At 38.4% G+C, this 13,095-nt stretch overlaps 1 protein-coding gene across 1 annotated transcript in view; it reads right to left on the bottom strand.

The window, feature by feature from the left end:
• Nucleotides 1-13,095, bottom strand: part of Asxl3 (ASXL transcriptional regulator 3) — a 139,100-nt gene that overhangs the window by 85,514 nt on the left and 40,491 nt on the right. The window contains exon 6 of the mRNA XM_036205161.1: nucleotides 8,218-8,381. Within this exon, the coding sequence (XP_036061054.1) occupies nucleotides 8,218-8,381 (164 nt within the window). The remainder of the gene's footprint in view (nucleotides 1-8,217; nucleotides 8,382-13,095) is intronic.

The following is a 13,095-nucleotide window of genomic DNA, read 5'->3' as shown; positions in this document are numbered from 1 at the left end:
TCAAGAACTCTGTAGAGAGAAGGACTGGTGGGGAGGACCTCCCTGCAGCAATGGTCAAAGGATACAGCCTGCACTGGTCACACAGGGAAGCGATGGGGATCAGATTCACTCTTCTTTTTTATTGACTTCACTATTGTGGCTCCCAAACCATTGGAAGGCAGAGGGTCTCCTCTTTTGCCTTCTGAGTCTTTCAGGCCTGAAGTTTAGATTGATATAATCCCTCTTCTCTCTCTCTCTCTCTCTCTCTCTCTCTCTCTCTCTCTCTCTCTCTCTCTCTCTCTCTGTGTGTGTGTGTGTGTGTGTGTGTGTGTGTGTGTGTGTGTGTGTGTAGTGAGATGAGGGGCCAGTGTGGTACAGCATAGAATTACAGGTGAATGCAGTGGGGTGGGGGTCAGCAAAGGAAGCACTGGGACAAAGGTTTCAAATTTGGGGTTTGTGAGGAATTACCTGCATGGAGGAGTGTCCTGATGGTCAGCTGGTTAGGACAGACAAGGAACCTAAATGAGGTGGGTGAGTAAGTGGGCCTTGTCTTCAATTCAGGGCTTGAATGTGATGAAGACTTATCCACACAGGGGAGGTTACCTGGCCTATGTAGAATAATGGCTGCCTATATGGGGATGATGTGAAGTATTTAAATATATTACATGTAACAGAAGCCAGTTTCTTGCTATCAGAGAAGAGCGACAGCCTGAAAGAGTAACACTAGAGTGAACCACAAGGTATTAGGTCAGTTTGAATTCATGCTTTCCAAGACAGAAAGCTGTATCTGGAGATAGATGTAGATGTGGATTTTGTACTGGTTACACACCAGATTCACAACTCTCTACATGATGCTCCTTGAAGCCAATACAGATCTAAAGAGCTGTTCCCACATGTGTGTAGGCACATATGTATTTTGTGCCTATATGTATTGTCCAAATCAGTCCCAGATGTGGAAGAAGCAATACCCCAACTGTGAAAAGCACACCTGTCATGAAGTCTGGATTTCCAGATTCTATCCTGTAGTAAAGGAAATCCTGGTTTCTTGGTGACAGGGTTCATCCTGGACTGGTACCAAGAATGTACAAAATGAAATCACACCACCTTGACCTTGATGTGCTTGATAGTAAGGAACAGCTCAAATAATAACACAGACACATCTGTGAGTACAGGAGCCCCCTTTAATGGTCTCCTATTGCCCGGATGTGGGATAATTTTAGCGTAATAACCTATTAAAAACAGAAAGCCATGAAGTTGTGCAAATATAAATTAGTAAGTGGAATGTTTGAAGAGCAACAGGATATTTACATGGCTAAAATTAACTTCCTCAAAATACTATTTGATTTCAAAGAAGGAAGCAGTAAGTTTTTCATTAGGGAAACTGGGCAGCAACATGCAAGAACACAGATTGATTTATTGTTCCCTTCCCAAGGACTGTAATACCAGCCCACACTGGCTTACAGTCTTCAGCAGTGTCACACTGCAGACAGTGGAGAGCAGCAACAACATTCAGTATACTTACAGATCTGTATGTGGTCTTGTTGATCAAAGAGATCTCACTGGGACTCCTGGCCAAATATGACTGGAGCTCAAATCACAAAGAAACCATCATGTCTAACCTGCGTATACTAGGTCTGTGGGAAGGAAGTCCTCATTTCTGTATTTTTATCAAACATACTGTGTGTCCAGTTCCTACCAGCCTTATGCTTCATGGTCCTTGCCTCTCACTGGCTATCCTTCTCTGCCCAAACAATCTAACTCTAATATCCTAACACACTGGGTGGGAAGCAGATAATCCATCAGCCTAGAGACATTTGGAAATGCACCTTCTAAGGGTTTATGGTCATTTTTAGAAACTGGATGGTAAGGAGCAGAAGGAGAAGGAGGAGAAGGAAGGAAGGAAGGAAGGAAGGAAGGAAGGAAGGAAGGAAGGAAGGAAGGAAGGAGGGAGGGAGGGAGGGAGGAAGGAAGGAAGGAAGGAAGGAAGGAAGGAAGGAGGGAGGGAGGGAGGGAGGGAGGGAGGAAGGAAGGAAGGAAGGAAGGAAGGAAGGAAGGAAGGAAGGGAATAAAGAAAGGAGGAAGACACAGAGGGGTCTAAAGGTGAAGACAGAGAAGAGGATAAGGAGGAGAGGGAGGAAGAGAATGTAACAACCCCTGAAGACTGCAGTGTTCCTTCTAAGGTTTAGTTTTGGAGCAAATCAGACTAAATGGCAGTGGAGGCATGGATCTAAAGGACAAAGCGAAGACACCCTCCTTACTCCTGAGGTAGAATAGAAAGCCAGGGAAAGTACAGGAGTATGAGAAAGACCAAGCTTGGACTCATTCAGGGTAGTATGGCTGTAAACTGCATATGAGAAGGGAGGGAACCCTTTTAATCCAGAATCCAATAGAAGCCTCTAACTAGCTGAAACATGAACTCTAGCACAACTAAAACCTGTTGCAAAGGCTGCCCACACAGAGTTAATATTCCTTTCATATATGGATATTATTTTAAAGTGGCAATGACCAAGCCTTAAGTCTTGAAGGAATATGATCTTAGGTGGGGCCCCATTCCTCCATAGAGGTGGCCTGAGAATCTCAAACTTAATTTCGTTTACAGTAAAGTATACTAGCTTCTAGGATCTCTTTTATCTTATCAGTTATTCAGGAATTGCCCGGTAATAAGATAGTGGTCAAACTCCACCACAACCCTGAATATGCCTACGTATGACTAGTAAATCAATAAGCAGAGACTCTCTTTCAAGTCCTGCTTTGTTCTGAGCACAGCCTTTCCTCCCAAGCCTCCTGCATAAACCTATGTTAAGGTATGCTTAATACAATTTCCAACTCTTCTTCATAAACTAACTAGTTCTGAAATCATGGCAGAGTTCAAGTCACAAATCCCAATTTGTCTAGTGTTCAAGTCCTTAAAACTCTAGGGAGAATTCTTCAGGGTACTGGGGGTAAGAGTGGGAAGCTGTGGCTCCTTTACCTGTACTTCAAAATGCTAATAGTCCCTAGTCTCCACCTCTTATCTTCCTGTCTAATCTCCACATTGAAAAGGTTCTCTGTGCCCCATGCCTTCCCTTACTCTTTCTTATGTACATCCTTCAACATGCAGGTTCCCCTGTGGTGACTATGACACCTCCCCATCTTATCAAAACTCAGAGCTGACATAAATAACTCTGTTAACCTAATTCATCATCTATAGTCTCAAGCTGAAGACAGCACCTCTTTCATACAGAGGAAGTGTCTTAATCCAATGTGTTACAAAAGCAAACTCAATCTACCCTCTCTTCCAAGGGTATGGCTAGTTACCTAGCAAGTATCTATTCATTCCGGCTGTGTACTCTCTAACAAAATTTCTTAGAAAACTTCAAAGTATCTCTGACCCTAACACAAGTATACAACTTTATGGCAGTAGCAGTGAAAACACTGTTCCAAGGGCAAGACCTCATTGACTCAAGCCTGTCTTTGTCTTCTATTCCCTTAGCCTCAGTCATGGTTGGATAAGAGATCAAGTGACCTCAGCAGCAACTGAGAGAGTGAATCTTGGGGCTTTGTTCTAAATACTGAGGTAGATGCATTTTTTTCCCATGAAGGTGTGACAAGAGGTAAACACCTATTTTTAAAAATTCAGATAGTGATTCTGTCACAAAGGGACTCATATTTAAAACATCAAATTTCTTACAAAATTCACTTCGTTAAATAATGCAATGGTTCCTTTACAATAACTGAATCCCAAGATAAACAACCAAAAACATGCCCTAATACATGAACCCCTATTATCTTATATACCTGAACCAATAAATCCCCTTAAGGTTTAAGTCAGTTTAGATAGATTTTCTGTCATTTGACGTATAATATGTGAAGAGTAAATTCAATGTCAACTGCTATGGGATAATGCTTTGGTACACTGGTTTAATAAAACACTGGCCAGGAGCCAGGCAGAATAAGCAGACAAGGAGAATTCTGAGAAGAGAAATGCTGAGTCAGGGAGCAGCATGTAATGACACACAGGTAAAGCCATAGAACATGTGGCAACATACAGATTAACAGAAATGGGCTGAATTTAAGTGTAAGAGCTAGTCAGTGGTAGGCCTTGAGCTAGTGGCCAAGCAATTTTAATTAATATAAGCCTCTGTGTGTTTACTTGGGTCTGAGAGGCTGTGGACCAGGCAGGGCACAGGAAAACTTCAGCTACAGTCAACTACATGTAACAAAGTAATAAAACAATAGAGGTAAATAAATTATGATTGGAGACAAACAGGTCTATGAACAGAATTTGGAAAAGGCAGAAGAGCAGGACATTGGAGAGGTTGGCTTCATAGAAGCTAACAGTGGCAAGACAAAAGGGGATATATAGCTTTTTATTTTTAAGGATGCAATCATGTAATGAACTCCAAGGTTAGGGATCATACAGGGTTGTTTTAGGCTGGTAAGGATGCAGAAACTGGGAATTTCAAGGTTTGGGTTGGAGTCTTTGCCCAATAAAACTCCCAGGGATTTCATGTAATTATAGACCCTCCCATGGGCTCAAATAAACTGATGCAATCAGATTGCATTCTCCTCCTTCCTCACTCATTCTTGTCTAGGAAACTTTCAAACTAAGCTCAGAGATTAGTACCATAGGCATCTTGTATCAAGTCAGCCACACATTATTCTTCCAGGTGACAATATCAAGCCTACATTGTTCAGAGGAAATAGAAACTACTTTTTGTAATGTAATAGAGGGAGAAAAGGGGAATGAGAGGAGAAAGAAGAGAAGGGGAGAGAAGAGAAAATATGGTCTAAATTTCTTTTTTTCCAAATGCTGAAAGGCCAATAGTGGGCTATGTCCTTCCAAATTCCTGAAGATAAAATCTTAGTTGTTTTCTGCCCCTTCAAGAACCCCACACCACAGATAATCTGCTATTTGGACCTACTCATCCAGTGGTGAAAATAAGTATAGAATTCTGTGTTTTCTTTATATTTCCAAGGCTAATTCCCAAAGTCAGAGCACCATTTCTTATCTAAACAACTATACTGTCTGCAACCCAGTCCCCCTTTGTCTCACTTGTCCTATCCATCAATCACAGGGCTACTGGCTCCTGAGAGGAAATAAGCATTGCATGTTTATTAACTCTCTCATCCTCTGCTATATTTAGGCACTAAAATATCATGTAATTATATGTGTGCATCACTTCTCATTTGAAAAAAATCTTCTATGGTTTCTACTGGTTTCACACAAAGTTCCAAGAATCTATTTAGCCTGAAACCAGGTCTTAAAGTTTGCAGGGCAAGGTACCTTTCTTCATAGTATTCTAGAATTCCTCTCAATGCCAGTCACACAGAGGACTGAATCTACTGGAAAGTCATGTGGGCAGTTTGCAAATGCCAAGTTCTTCTTCTGGAAGATGCTCTTTACGTTAAAAGCACTTTTCAATGCTTTCAGGCTTCACTTCACCCTTCTTCCCCACTACAGTTTTCTCTAATACTGCATTTGGGTTAACTGCTTTCACTTTCAATGACTGTAGAGGGCTTTATGCTTCTGTTTTGACACTTACAAGCCCCAGTCATCTTGCTAAATTTGGTGTAGACCTACACATCCATTAATCTTACTCCTTAATTACAAAGAAAGGGCATTGCATTGCAATGTGAGGTTTTCTGCTCCCTTATGCCTACCCACACAGCTAACTCACATACTCCCTGCATTCATCAAGTAGATAACACTCAATGCATGCTCTGTAAATATTTCTTGAATAAATAATCTCCCAAAGGGATAAATGTTATTCACGAGTGGGTATTGTGCCAAATTCATTTATATTTCTTTCTTACAGTAGCTAGGAAATAAATGGAGTAATATAAACTGCTGTAGCTTGAATAAAATATCAGGCTCACACCATGGTCTCTTGGGTTAGTGCATCTTTGGCTAAATCTAGGACAATTTGTTATTTCTTCATTTCACTAGTACTTACTGTGTATGTGCTGTATGCTACACCTTAGTGTAAACAATATAAATCACATACTTGTCAAAGTGGAGAAAACAACTGTGTATGCTAATAAATGAATCTCTAAAGGTTTGTCTTGACTTCTGAATTCCATTTTCAATCAAACAAACAAATAAAATGACTATCCTTGGCTCATACCTATAAGTTCTTTCAAAGGTTGTGAATCAAAACTGAAATCATATATTTTTGAGGGGGAAGAATAGGTAGAGAAAGAGGGCCAGAAAGAGGAGTAGGGTGAGGAGGAGGAACAGCAAAAGGGATAGCGAAAGAACAATGATAATGATGACTGTATTTTCTTCATTTTTATTTCAGTGCCAATCCCCTCAAGCCCTTCTCTCTTCCACTTTGGGAACTGAAATAGTATACTGATTATTACTGCTTTCATAAATAAAGTTTCCCATGCTCGGCATTCCTTTCCAGTACTGAGAAATTACTTTCTTAAAAAGCAGTGCTCTTAAAGTGAAATGAGGTGGAAGGGAGACTCTTTGGGAAGAGGAAGTTGACCAGAGCTAGGTAGGGGTAAAGGATCCCATAGATGACAAGGGCATGAATATGATAAATGCTATTATACACACATATATAGAAATTTAATAAGGGAAATCATCATTTTGTACATCACTATACACTAACAATGAGGGGAGAAATGTCACCTAACAAAGACAATTACATGAGAAAGTCTTCAAAAGCAATGGTATTATTAGATTATACTCTACTCAAAAGACCTCAGCTTTGACTGCAGGTTGCTGAGGACAACGCTCAGTCACTTCGGCTCAATACTAAAGGAATTTTCCAGAGTCTGTTTCAAGTGTCTTTACAAAGTTTACGAAGTCTACTGCTCTTCTAATAATGGAGACCACCACTGGTTAACTCTTGATTTTTTTTAAATTCTGGATCTCTGTTATCAAATTTTTCTACCCATTTTTTTTCTAATTCTGTCCATATCTGCAGCTTAAAGAAAGACTCTTACATTTGTCTCTGATACTTCCATTTGCGTTTGTGCTTAGAAAAGCACTGTGAGCTTCCATTAGTCTAAGCTTGTCCATTTCTCCTCATGTTTTAGCAATGTGTGAAAAGTACATGCACCCAAGCACAGTGTACTTAATCATTCATGACATGAGCATTGATTAGGCATTTACTGTCTACTATCTTAAAGCATCTAAAATATATTGGAGTCACAATAAAAGATGATGAATTTTTTGTTCAACAGTGGCAAACCCCCCAATGAAATGTATCTGAAGTCAAATTAATCTTTTAAAAAAGATGAATATATTAAAGAGATATGTACGAATTTTAACAAGCTATTAGTTATCAAAATGAAACTAATACGAAAAGAGGTGGGCAAGTTAGTAGAAAACTAAACCATAGAGAAAGCTATCAAAATTATTCAGAAAGGTGTAGAAGTATGGAATCAATTTTGCCTAAATCAGTTCACAGATGGACCTATCTGTTCAAAATACAAATTCATAAGTACACATACATTAGTTAAATATATGAACTAAAAAATGCAGCATGAGAATTTACTGAAATAAGAATTACAGAACAATGGAAATATTATGCCAATAAAAAAGAATCACAGAAAATACGTTTTCAAGATAGAATTTAATAATTTTTGTGACATTTAACAAAAATTTATGAGTTTTTCCTTCTCTTCCCTTACAGAACAGTTTAGAAGTTGATTGATGCCTCCTTTTTCATGTCTATATTTGTATTTCTTTACTTTAGAAGCTTTCTAAAAATATATTTAGGGCATCTCTAGTTATAGCAAAAAGATAAAAGGTGATTATTTATAGGCACCATATTCTTGATGATGGGCACTCAGAAGGAAAATGCAAACACAAATTTTAAATGTCATTTGGAAAGATTTAGAATAAAAGCAGTAACATAATTTCTCAGAAACCCTGTATTTTTATTACCAAATTTCAATATTCCTTCTAGGCAAAGGAACAGCTACTTCAAAGATTTATTTGATAGTAGAATGTTTGATTTTTCTCTTTTCCTTTCCCAGTGTGGGTAGGCCGAGTTTTCATTCTACTATAGTGTACTGTGATTTGAATTTTGAGTAGGCTCATTACTAAGAATTTTAAAAATAATAGTTCTATTTTGGCAGACTAAAGGACTAAAACCAACAGCAGCAGTAACTGAACAGAATAAATAAATTATATACTACATTTTGTAAAGCAGTCTACTCAGACACCAGTCGCCTTGACAACAGACCCGTCACTGCACCATATGATGGGGTCTGGAATGGAAGGTGCAGAGCTCCACTTACCTGCCTGTCCACTTCTGGGAGCAGAAGCAGGAGATACTGCTGAAAATGCTGTGGGAAGGAAGCAAAGGTGTGCTTGTTTATTAATGCCCTCAGGTTGGTGTTGACGAGAATCGATCCGGGGGTCTCTATGTCAATGTCCTCAGCTTTGGTCCATTTCAAGTGTCCTGTGACGAATAAAGGAAGAAGTGTGAATTTACTAAAGTGAAGAAACACACATGAACACATGTATATATGGAACCACTGAACAGATATATCCAATAATAAGTTTATTTCTATTGCTTCTAAAATGATTTCCAGAGAAGAAATAAAAAATAAATCCTTTATTGTTAAGGTTTATATCTACCTTAGCTATATTTCAATCCATAATTATTGAATTAAATTAGCAACAGGTCCTAATTTTAAAAGCCTTGTAATTATGAATGTCTTACTTTTTATCTGGTTTTATTTTTCTGAAACAAGGTCTTACAGGAGCCCACTGCCAAGTCACGCTAGCCTTGAACTTGAGGCTATCATCATACTTAAGGCTCCTGAGTATGTGGGTACAGAAATTTATAAATTGGAAATTGATCAGAATTTTCAAAACATTTAGAAGCAAAAATCAACAAAAATTTATGTATGGTCTCTGAAACTCAACTCTAATGATAGCAACACGTCATTAATTTAATTTATGTATTTTGTAGTGCTGGGCATTGAACACAGGAGCCTTGAATATGCTCAGAAAATGCTCTCCAGCAGAGCTACATCCCTGCTCAGTACTCCTCATTTTAATAAGCAGACAACAGCAACAGCAGTTGTGCGCTCCCACTGTGTTTCAAACAATAAGCACAGATAATCTTACAAAATTTCCTTGAATGGGGTTTTTGATAATGATAATTTAAGAAGCAAATGCTGATTAAAAATTCCAGATGCAAGATCTGAGAGGTAAATATACATTTCCAGACCATTCCACAATTCAAGGCATCTTGGTGTCCAGTGCAATCTGTGTGTAGACTCCATAACTGGAAATCACAACAAATGAAACAACAGGTACTGTCAGCTGATATGTACAACAGAAGAAGGAATTGCTGGGTACTTGAGCTACCTGTGATTATTGAGTATGCATTGACTCAGAGGTCAGCACACTATGGTCTCTAAGCTCCATCTAGTCCCATGCCTGTTCTGCTGAAAAGTTTTGTTAAGATACAGTCATTCCTGACAGATTCTGGACTGCTGTGGTCTGCTTTTGCAACATGCTGCATAGTGAAAGAGCTGTGGCAGAAATCTAGTACACCGTAAAATCTCTACTACTTACTTGCTGGTACTTTACAGAAAACAAGGAAACAAAGAATGTGTTGATCTTTGTTTTAAATGATTAAACACAAAAGGAAGACTAAAGACAAAAATGCAAGGCTTGTCAGTCTGATGTGAGCCTTTCTGTAAATCACTCCTGCCAAAAGAAGCTTCTCTCAAAAGGGCTGAGAACAGAAATAATCTATAGGTATAAAGGCAAGCATTTAGGAGGCATTATAAGATTATATTCATTTATCAGAACAATAGTAGTACATTCTTCCAGCCATGGGGGATTGGACCAACTTACAATACCAGGTGTGAATTCTGTCTTGTGGAGTAGGCTGAGAAGTTATCAACAATTGATTGCTTTTGAGGAGAAAGTTTATTTTGTTCTGTTTTATTCAATTTTAACTATTGATAGGCTTCTTGTGTTCTCATGGATGGCCCTACGTCCATGTGAATGTAGGCAACAAAAGAGCATATGAATTTGGGATGGAAAAGTGGTGGTGGTGGTATATGGGACAAGTTGGAAGGAGGGATTTGAATGGATTTGATCAAATTAAAAGCAAAGAACTACAGGGACTGCTATACATGCTGAATGTCTATCTACGTTGCTTTAGAATGAGAGGCCAAGGATGGCAGAAAGTGATGTCTGAAATCTTTGAGGGAAATATTTTTAATATAAGGGTTCTCAGCTAAAGCAGAACACCAAATCTCATGAAAAATATGTACTCATTCCCATTTCCATCTAAGTTGAAACCATGGCACATGCCTTTAATCCCAGCACTCAGGAGGCAGACGTAGGCAGTTTTCTGTGAGTTCGAGGCCAGCCTGGGCTACCAAGTGAGTTCCAGGAAAGGCACAAAGCTACACAGAGAAACCCTGTCTCGAAAAAACCAAAATAAATAAAAAAAAAATGGATAAATAAATAAATAAATAAAATTCTTTGCATGAATTTTGTACAAGAACTAATCATAAGGAAGAGAGATGAGATGATGAACAGGAAGTTTCTAATAGATCACAAAGACAGTGTGCTATCTTCACAGGACCAAGAGAAAATAAAGATTGACTTAGAATGTCATTAGTAGCTGTGTTTTTCAAAATGGCAACATTCAAGAACATTTAAATATCCCAAACAGAAATCCTATTCCTAAAAATATCTTGCTGATAGAGCTACTACTGGATGTGATCGACCAATAATTTCTACCAAATAAGAGCATACACAACTGTAGCAGCAATGGGGAACTAAAAGTCAAATAATCATGAGTGCTTCTATATAAATACTAATTTTATGAAATAACACTAATGACTAGCAGACATTAAAGCAAAGTGGAAATAAGTTATGTATATAGAAATAAGGTACACTTGAAATGAGAATATGTATAGAACATGGGCAATGAGAATAAGTTTTATTAAAACTCAACAGGTAGCCTCAGAAGAACAGAAAAAGAATAAATTTCCAAAAGAATAAACAGAAGGAAAACATCGGTCAAAGGGCAGGCATTGAAGAAGAGGAAAGAAAAACTAAAATTAAGTCCACGAAAATCACAATAAATATAAGGAAAATTTTATATGAGATTTAAAATGCAAAAAGTCCAGATATCTATTGCTTTCAAGAGATAAAAATTCACCTAGATAAGCTGAAAAATACTAATAACAAGCTGAAAACAACAAAAAGAAACAACACCATATTGCCTTAGTCAAGACAGAACAAACATAGGAAACACTGTTGAGACTGGAACTGGCCATCCATTGCCTGCGTAAGGAATGATCTGAGCCTCCAAATAAACAAGACAGGCTCAAAGAAGTAAGAAAACATACTGTCGTTACAATGGTAGGAGAGGTCTCAACAGACAGGGATAAAAACTAACATGTCAAATTAAAAAGTAACTTTAAACACACAGAATGCTTTCATAAATCAACACCTATACTCATGCAATAAACTGAAGACAGTGAACTGCACTAAGCTATCAGAGGCAGGCACTGCACTGTCACTCAAGGAACGGCAGGGGAATCCACCATGACTGAGAAGTGGGTCTCTAGAAATACTGAAGCACTGACATAACCCCACAGCGCTTTGTCCAATGGAAAAGGTTTACTTTAAGCTTCACAACGCAAGGCCAGCAATCCTTCGAGCCTCCCCACATCTAGTATATGTTTCTCAGAAGTTGGAGAAAAATAATGCCAGCGTTTACAGAATGCTGTGCTAATTGATTTTAAAACTAAATTGCCCCTTTCAGTGTGGGAGGGGGAAAAGTTTGAATATTCAAGAGTTAAGAGCTCAAATCATGAATTTAATAGAATAAGCACTGAATAAACAAAGGAATTAATAATATAAAAACTAAGAGTGGAGATCCATGTGGTAGAAAAGAATAATGATAGCTATCAATTAGTAAAAGGATGTATTTTTTAAATTAAACTAACAAAATTAGAAATTCCTGAGAAGAAACTGTATAATCACAAATAATAACGAAAAACATGGACACAGTTCTAGACACAGAACTGATTTAATGGGCAGATATAATTAAAAGCAGATTTTTAAATAAACAATACAGCATTGCGAATTTTTGACAATATTGCTGAATAAAGATAAACTGATTTTATTGTATGGACATATTCATGTGTGGGAGGGGATAGGCATGTATGTGGGTACACATTCACATGTATGCACATTTGTGGGGAAACCAGTGTTGACATGGACTGTCTTTCTCAATTGCTCTCCACCACATATTTTGGGGACAGTCATTCACTGATGCTAGAGTATTAGCAACTGGCTAGGCTACATGACATGACCATGAGCCCAACAGATCCTTCTGGAAATGGGATTATAAGTGTATGCCTTCATGGCCAGCTTTCTACATGAGTGTTAGATATCAAACTCAAGTCCTCAGGCTGGTACAGGAAATACTTTATCTACTCAACCAAATCCCCAAGTCCTAAAACTCTTTTAAGTTTTTACATTTCCTAAGTTAACTTTAAGATAGAAAATAAAGTTAAACATAAAAAAGTTACCAGTAGGCTTCCTCTCACATACAGTAAGCAAAATATAAATAGTTTAATAATTAACTTAATGTAGTCTAGATAACTTTATCATTATCCCAAACTCTCTTAATGAAAGATGAGAAGGAGGAGGAAAGGGGGAGGGGAAGAGAAAAGAGAAGGAAGAGGAGGAGGAGTGAGGGGGAGGGAGGGGAAGAGGAAGAAGGAGGAAGAGGAGGAGGAGTGAGGGGGAGGGAGGGGAAGAGGAAGAAGGAGGAAGAGGAGGAGGAGTGAGGGGGAGGGAGGGGAAGAGGAAGAAGGAGGAAGAGGAGGAGGAGTGAGGGGGAGGGAGGGGAAGAGGAAGAGGGAGGAAGAGGAGAAGCATCAGCACCACCCCTCTCCCCTGAGTGGCACACAGTCATTATGACTAAACCAAATAAAGATTTATGCTCAAAATGTCCACCTAAGCAAAGCTATGCTTTATAATTCTGACAAAAAGACAGAATGGCTTAACTAAATTCGCTCTTATAGAGAACGTTTAATTCCATTTTAATTATCCTCACACATGTATTCTTAATTGGCTTAAGAACAATCCAATTATATATGATTGTCTTATCTCATTAAAGCCAG

This window comes from Onychomys torridus, chromosome 13, assembly GCF_903995425.1.
Source record: "Onychomys torridus chromosome 13, mOncTor1.1, whole genome shotgun sequence".
Lineage (NCBI taxonomy): Eukaryota > Metazoa > Chordata > Mammalia > Rodentia > Cricetidae > Onychomys > Onychomys torridus.
This window is presented reverse-complemented; position numbering and strand designations above follow the sequence as displayed.